The 8,460-nt window shown below is 45.0% G+C and overlaps 1 protein-coding gene across 1 annotated transcript; it reads left to right on the forward strand.

Moving 5' to 3' along the window:
* Positions 1-3,279: 3,279 nt before the first annotated feature.
* Positions 3,280-7,436, forward strand: LOC101087880 (procathepsin L-like). Its single transcript, XM_003995465.6, has 8 exons — positions 3,280-3,470; positions 3,779-3,914; positions 4,211-4,333; positions 4,435-4,581; positions 4,762-4,986; positions 5,673-5,835; positions 6,473-6,590; positions 7,066-7,436. Exons 2-8 carry the CDS (start codon positions 3,789-3,791, stop codon positions 7,163-7,165), a joined length of 1,002 nt encoding a protein of 333 aa, XP_003995514.1. The 5' UTR covers positions 3,280-3,470; positions 3,779-3,788; the 3' UTR covers positions 7,166-7,436.
* The last annotated feature ends 1,024 nt before the right edge of the window (positions 7,437-8,460 follow it).

Here is an 8,460-nt window from a genome sequence, read left to right on the forward strand (position 1 = left end):
TTGTGGTTCATGAGCCAGGTAACTGGTTGGTTAATTGTTCCTCTTGGGAATAAAACAGCCACATACTCTATATTTACAAAAAAAACCACTGCCTTTTCCATTAGATTACAAATAGATCAGGACCTAGAGACTGAAATTTTAAGGCAACTGTTCACTCATATTTGTTGGCAAGTTCAGTTTGCCAGGACCAATTGGAGAGTGGATCCACTAGACATCTACAAAGTCATTTTTCACTTGCCTGTTATTTTTCTGAGAACATGCAAGAGGGGGAAGAACACCAGATTCCCAGATGGATCACCGATGACCAAGGTTCACCAAGACGAGGCCTGGACTGAGCATTGCATTTTGCCAACAGTCTGCCCACAGTTGACCTATTTCAGTGCATCGTGCACATTTGGGGGCTCCACAAGCAGGGAAATGCTGGGGGGGAAGTCATGATGATGGAAGCTGGTTTGGTTGAGAGTCTCCAAGGTCACCTTTGTCCTTCACTCTCCATCCAGCCTTGAGCACAGAGCACACCGGAGGCAGCATGTTGGCATGGCTCCAGCTGAGACTTGTGGCCTCGTGTCCCTAATCCTCTGTCCACCTCTGCTGGGTCTGGTGACCTCAGGTGTTCGCCCCCTGCCCCACAGCCCTCAAGGGCTTATCATGTGTCCTATTATATCTGGACTGTCTGATATTCTAAAACTTTCAGTGACATATCTTAAGATATGACACCAACAAGGATGTTTTGATGATAAGAGCCCTCTTAAATTCCAGAACATCATTTAGCATAATAATAGTAGCTACATTCTAGGGATTGTATGCTGACCATCATATCCTCTATAATCCTTAGAAATAGACATTTTTTATTCCCTTTGACAGGTGAGAATATAGACCCTCCAAGGTGAAGTGTCTTGCCAAAGTTACATGACTGTTGAGAAGCAGAATCAAAACTTGAAACTGAAACTGTTTTGCTTTAAAATCAATGGCCTGAATTAGTAAATATTTATTTACATATCATGTCTCTTGCCTGCCAACCACCATGTTCACCACTCACCTGATATATGATTGGCCTAAAATAAGTATTTGTTGAATGAATGAATGCTATCTCCCCTCCAGACCTAGGGAATGGAGGCATAATCGTGGAATGACAGATCATTGTTTTGTTTTGTAGTTCATTGAACTATTAGGGCCAGTTGCCTATGGCTCCAAGGAGTCCAGCCAACTCCATGGTGCCTATAAAAGGGGGGATGCCTTGTTGCATTGCAGAAGTACTTTAGTTCAAAACTTCTGTAAGATTTCTTTTTTCTTTCTCTGCACTCTGCATGTTAGATTCATTAGCTCTAGCTGTTATAAATCCAAAAAATTCTGAATTAAGTAGAAAACATGAACAAAGAGGCGCCTGGGTGGCTCAGTGGGTCGAGCATCCGAGTTCAGCTTAGGTCACGATCTTGCAGTTCCTGAGTTTAAGCCCCGCGTCAGGATCTGTGCTGACATCTCAGAGCCTAGAGCCTGCTTCGGATTCTGTGTCTCCCTCTCTCTCTGCCCCTCCCCTGCTCACGCTCTCTCTTAAAAATAAACTTAAAAAAAAAATAAAGGGGTGCCTGGGTGGCGCAGTCGGTTGGGCGTCCGACTTTAGCCAGGTCATGATCTCGCGGTCCGTGAGTTCGAGCCCCGCGTCAGGCTCCGGGCTGATGGCTCAGAGCCTGGAGCCTGTTTCGGACTCTGTGTCTCCCTCTCTCTCTGCCCCTCCCCCGTTCATGCTCTGTCTCTCTCTGTCCCAAAAATAAATAAACTTTGAAAAAAAAAATCTTTAAAAAAAAATAAATAAAAAGAAAAAAGAAAACATAAAATGATTTTCAAAAGGGAAAAAACTAACTCTAGCTCAAATGGAAATTCCTTGCCCAAAATATCACTTCCTCTAAAAAATATGGCTAGCTTTGTTTAAGGTCATCCGTGGGTTGCTGACAACTTTCTAGAAAGGTTTTTGAATGTTTCTTTTGGCCACTGGGGACAGAACTGCTGAAGCACCAGGGAGCATAAAGGAAATGGTCAGATGGAGGAGGCTGAGGGAAGCGGAAGGCCCACCGGTGACCCCTCAGGGCTGTGTCAGCGTGATGAGAAGGCGGGACCCACATGCCCCAGGCAGCAGGGCCTGTCCCTCCGACCCCATGTCATGGGAGAAGGACTTGACTTTCTCCCACAGATGAGAGTCATTATTAATTACATTGGAAGTACAGGATGCATTTCTGCCCCTTTCTCCACCCAACCTCCCACAAATAGAAGCCTCAGGTAATAGTAGCTTGCCCTGATACCAGGAGCTAGTTCAGTCAAATGTATTTTTAATTTCAACATCTCCTGAAAATCCTGGCACATTTCCCAGCTAGTTACATTTCCAGTTGTGTTTCTTAAACGCTTAGTTACATAAATTAATATTCATATATAAACATATTTTCCTCCATTGAAAATATTCTTACAAACTGCCATGGAAATCCTGGCATTACATGTAAATTAAAGTAATAACCACCGAAGTAAAACTCATTCAAGCAAATTTCTTAAATCTAAAGAAAAACATGTCGGATGCTGAGGAACATAATACTCCATAACACAGAGAGTGGGAAAGAAAAAGCAGTTTCTACATTTTGCCTTTCTTTTATTAAGCCAGATTTTTCTGTAAATGACACGTTTCTGTCAGTTCTGAGAAAGACTTAAGAGGGAAGTAGAATCCCTGCCTGGGGGAGGCAGGACAGGAGCCTTACCAAATGCCACGCCTTCCCCGGACACCCCTCCCCGTCTGCCCCCTTTCCCTGAAAGGACTTGAGCCTTGCCCAGCGCATGCCCCGCGTGGGGCATTGTCAGCCCTCTCCAGATTCTTCCATAACCCAGGGGCATCCCATCCTGACACAGTGATAACACCTCCTCCTGTGGGCTCTGCATCCTCCGCCAGCCCTCCGGGAGATTTTAACCCAAAACGCTAGAACTAAAGGACAGGAAGGGTGACGCTGAAAACCCACTTGGGGCTCCCTGTGAGGTTCTTTACGTGAAACACCTGCCAACACATAAATTCGTGGTAATTAGTTGATCCGGGTCCCCAGGGAGACGCCGGACCCCTCCACGGGGCTGTCACTGGTCCCCCCCGCTCACCTCCCCCGGGGCCACTGAAGCAGGTATGGCCTCCTCTCTGGGACAATTGATCCAGGCAACATACTCCCCGGGCGCGCAGAGCTCCAGGGCACAGAGGCCCCGCCCACAGGCTGGCTCAGCCACTCGCAGCCTGAGCAAGGCGAGCAGGGCGGGGCTGGCCGGGCCGAATCCTAGGTCTTAAACGGGCGGCTGCGGGCCCAGTGCAGGGCCTTCTGGACCCCCCCGACCTGCACCTGTGACTGAGATTGCTCAGCTGCACCTACCACAGCTGGTCTGCCCCCGCCAAACCCGAGCAGGGGGGCCATCCGAGGAACCAGCGAGGCCACCTGCCTTGGGGGTCGGAGGTTCGTGGCTCCCAGGAGGCGCTGTCCCCGGGCCTGACCTCTCCTTACGCGGCAGCCTGAGCCTCCGACGCCGCGCTGCGAGGCCCTCCCCTCCCTGCGCCAAGATCGAAATCCCTTGCAAAGTGGGAGGCGGGTCTGAGGGAGGGGAGCAGGGCAGCAGGCCCCCAGCACATCCCACATCCTCAGGCTTCCTTCACAGCCCTGTGCAAACACTCGGGAGGATAAATTCAATTCCACCTTAGTGGCTCTAACATCTCAGAAGAAAGGAGGATGGCTTGGTCTAATTAGAAACTCATTTCCCTTTCTAGGTTTTGAAGCATGCATCCTTCTCTCTTCCTGGCTGCCCTTTGCTTGGGAATAGCCTCAGCTGCTCCGCAACTCAACCAGAGCTTAGATGAACTATGGTCCCAGTGGAAAGCAACACACGGGAAGCTATATGGCATGGTTGGTAACATTTAAGCTGCACAGAGGGACCCCCGCAGAGAACAGTCTGTGCTGGTGGGAGTTCGTAGCAGGGAGTAGCTTCTTGAGGCCGCTCTTACCAAGGCAGTAAGCGGGGCACCTTGACTGTACACAACGTGGGCACATGTCCTTCTGTGTGGTTGCTGGAGAACAGCTCACAGAAGCATCAGGCCATCCCTGGCTGTGGTTTATCCTCCTGTCTGTGAGCACACCCGCTTGGTGCAGGTGAGTTGGTTTTAAATAGAAATAAAGATGATGAATTATATGTTTGTCTCCAGGATGAAGAAGGATGGAGGAGAGAGGTGTGGAAGAAGAATATGAAAATGATCAGACAGCACAATTGGGAACACAGCCAAGGGAAACACAGCTTCACGGTGGCAATGAATGGCTTTGGTGACATGGTGAGTGTGGCATGGATTGCTGACTTTTTGTGCTTCCTCTCCCCAATACTTTACCAAAAAATCTCATGCTTGTCAAACATTGTATTCCCTTTTCCTTGAAGACCAATGAAGAATTCAAGCAGGTGATGAATGGCCTTCAAATGCAGAAGCACAAGAAGGGGAAAATGTTCCAAGCACCTCTCTTTGCTAAGATCCCTTCATCTGTGGACTGGAGAGAGAAAGGCTATGTAACTCCCGTGAAGGATCAGGTGGGACAGTGTTCAGCAGGTCCCTCTCAAGAGTAAAGGCTAAAGGAATCAGTATCCTTGCTATGGTAGACTGAGAAACAATGTGCAGTTCGCCATGTTTTAAGAGTTTTCAAATCTGTGGGCTGTTGTCAAATCTTGATATTTGTTTTATAGACTGAGAGCTTTATGATTTGTTTTCAGGGTCCGTGTGGTTCTTGTTGGGCTTTTAGTGCAACTGGTGCTCTTGAAGGACAGATGTTCCGGAAAACTGGCAAACTTGTTTCACTGAGTGAGCAGAACCTGGTGGACTGCTCTCAGGCTGAAGGCAATGAGGGTTGCAATGGTGGCCTAATGAATAATGCCTTCCAGTATGTTAAGGACAACGGAGGCCTGGACTCAGAGGAGTCCTATCCATATCATGCACAGGTAAGTGGAGCTCTTTACCTGTCATTCCAGTTCTGTTTCTTAGAGTTAAATACATTTGAAGAAAACAGATACCACATTTAACATGTGCATTTCATTTTTAACGTTTATTTATTTTTGAGAAAGAGAGAGAGAGAGAGAGTAGAGGAGGGGCAGAGAGAGAAGGAGACACAGAATCTGAAGCAGGCTCCAGGCTCTGAGCTCTCAGCACAGAACCCAATGCGGGGCTCGAACTCACGAATCATGAGGTCATGACCCGAGCTGAAGTCAGACGCTTTAACCGCTTAACCGACTAAGCCACCCAGGCATCGCTTAATATGAATATGCACATTTTAAATTGTAGACTCTAGATCTGCAAACTGTCAGATCTGTCATTAAATTGTATCGGCCAGGCACATTTCTCTGCTTAGATCATTACCATATAGCTGTTCCTATTTCTATGTTATGTGGTGATATACATACCGTTCTATATATATTGCAAATTTCTTCAGAGCAACAAAATTCTTATGGACAGGTAGACTGAGAGTGTCTCATTAAATACACAGCAGCGAATATTTCCATTTCAAAACAACCAATAGCATTTCAGCGTTAACAAACCTGACTTGGAAATCTTTTACCTGTAAGCTGTCTTGAAGTCATGTTCCCAGTGGATGGTAGTAATCAAGTCTTTTCCCCTTCACCTTTGAAAGGATGAATCCTGCAAATACAAGCCCCAGGATTCTGCTGCCAATGACACTGGCTTCTTTGACATCCCTCAGCAGGAGAAGGCCCTCATGGTGGCTGTAGCAACCAAGGGTCCCATCTCTGTTGGTATAGATGCAAGCCATTTTACCTTCCAGTTCTATCATGAAGGTAAGCTCTATGTAGAAATTTAGGCAGAAAAATGGGGAAACCACCATAAGGTACAGCAAGATTGACTCTTTGTTATGTAGAAGTCGATGTAGAATTTTGGAGGGTGTAGATTTAACATCATTCTGTACATGTAATTTTTGTGCCTGTTGTTTGTTTGACATGACTTGAACCACATCCCCACAATTTTAAGTACGCCATAAATATATTTAAATGGCTATATAGTTCAATTGGCATACTTTAATTTACTTTTTTCTAATTGTTAGACTATGAAACATTCCAAAGAATTTTACCCACTGTTGTTGAGATTGGACAGAATCCCTTGGCTCAAGTAATTTAGTGTTCTGTGCTGTTTCCTTAAGCTGACATCCTAAAAGTCAAATCACAAGGTTTCAATGAGTGCTCTTTGAAGCCTCTTGACAGGTTGTTTTATGCTTCTTGCCAAATTGTCTTTCTGCCGGTACTAGATGAGAGCCTCAATCCCTAGCCTAGCTCAGAAAAGATCTGCTTTTAACTCTTATCTGGTGTTATGTCATTTCGCTGAAGGTTGAAATGCCTCCCTTACTCTGGTTGATAGGCTGGGTTGCTATCACATGTCACGTGGGAATCCTCACCCTAGCATTGAGTTTCACTTTTCCAGGCATTTATTATGATCCAGACTGCAGCAGTGAAGACCTGGACCATGGTGTTCTGGTGATTGGCTATGGCACTGAAATAGGACAGTCGATAAACAAAACATATTGGATTGTCAAGAACAGGTATAAGAAGCTAAAAATACTTATCTTTAAAATTGAAAAGGGAATCCTTTCCTAAATCAGTGTTTGGAGGCATGTTCTCAAACCCTTGAGCACACTTCTGAAATCACAGAAGTCTTTACCCTACGTAGGGGAAACACAGACATATTCATTTCATGACAACATGAAGACACTGTCTCAAGCTTGCTGAGGTAGTGCTATAGTTTTGGTACCACTGCATTTCTAAATTGGAAATTTTTCGTTATTTCAGAAACACATCTGATCCCAAGTGCTTTGGGGTCTCTCATTTTGCAGTCTGTGAAAGGTCTGGGGATAGAATTCTGTGCTGGGTTAGAATCCAATCATGAACAAGAATGGCCTCTCCTGATTCTTCCTGAATCTGCCGTAGCCTCTGGTGCACTGCTCAGTATCGGGTATTGTTGTTCATAAAGACAAATGTGTTTGTTTGTAATAAATGGCAAACGCTGTCTTCTTTCAGCTGGGGTGCAAATTGGGGCATAGATGGCTACATAAAGATGGCCAAAGACCGGAAAAACCACTGTGGAATCGCCACCATGGCCAGCTTTCCTGTTGTATGAGATGATCTCTGTAGAAGACCTTGATTGGGAACAGAATACTACGAAGAAGAATTTTATCTTACAACTGACCACACCTTATTGGGTGAAACAAAACACTTGGAGCTCGAACTTGTGATTTGATTCTGTCACATTTTATACCAGTAAAATGTCACTTCTTTAAATACTGCTTTGAACAGCTTTGTATGATTGATTTTCCTAATAACTTCTGAATTTTTATATTTTGTACTGATGTATAAAGTTTTACCTTTTAAAATAAAACCATTTCGAAGTAGAAGTGGGGTCAGTTTTCAATATATTAACTTTCTGTAGAATAAGGCTGTTAAATAACAAAAACTCAACCAAGTAAATTATAAAGAGCTAATTGGTTCAATGAAGGATTTATGGTTCATGAAGGATTCATGAAGGATTTATGAATCAGGCAGCTTCTCATCTATCTAGCAAGTAGAAGACAGCTCCAAGAGCTACAGAAAAAGACAGGTTTGTAAAGGTAGAGAGGGAACAGAAAAAGGGAAATTATTAGCAAAGAATCTTATTTTAGGCAAGATCACTTTCCTAAGAAGAGAAAGGGTCTATTGATGTATTTCCTAGTGCTGACCAGGACATTCCCATTACTGGTTAAAGGTTATATTTCAGTGGGAAGGGAGTTGAAACTGCAGTTAGGTTAGATATTGAGTCTTCATTTGCTGATTTGCTTCATTTACCTAAGTGCTACCACATTGGGCCTGTAGCTCAAAAGACCTAACAATGTGCCCATGGTCCACTAGGAGAATGCTGGATGGGGTCTGGCTCTTGTAGTTGTAAATAGGCACATGTCATCTCAGCTGCCCTTTGGCTGTGTCTGTCCCAACCCTTGAATAGAGCAAATAGGAAATACTTTTGAGGGCAGGAGGCAAAACTAGTGGAAGATGAGGGTTATTTAGGAATTGTGTCTGCACAGAGATGTGTTCAGTGCTGACTTCCAGCCTCCAGTGATCAGGATGTTCTCTTGCTGGAAACTTTCTCAGGGGAGAACACCTTTCTCAGGGAAATTTTATGACCTGCTTCTGGAAAGGGGATGTCAGAGATCCCTTCCTGCATCTATCTGCTGCTTCTCAAGTGCCTTCATCTCAAAATAACCAATATGCCACTGTGGCTTATTTTGGAGTAGCGTGTCCTGAACCCCTACATCCTTATTGGGTCATTTGAAAGTCTTAGGAGCAAAACTGAGGTCTCCAAGGGAAGAAGGAATTCAGCCTCAAGACTGTGGCATAGGGTGTGTGTCTGTGTGTCTGTGTGTCTGTCTGTGTGTGTCAGGG

The sequence above is a fragment of the Felis catus genome, chromosome D4 (genome assembly GCF_018350175.1).
Source record: "Felis catus isolate Fca126 chromosome D4, F.catus_Fca126_mat1.0, whole genome shotgun sequence".
Lineage (NCBI taxonomy): Eukaryota > Metazoa > Chordata > Mammalia > Carnivora > Felidae > Felis > Felis catus.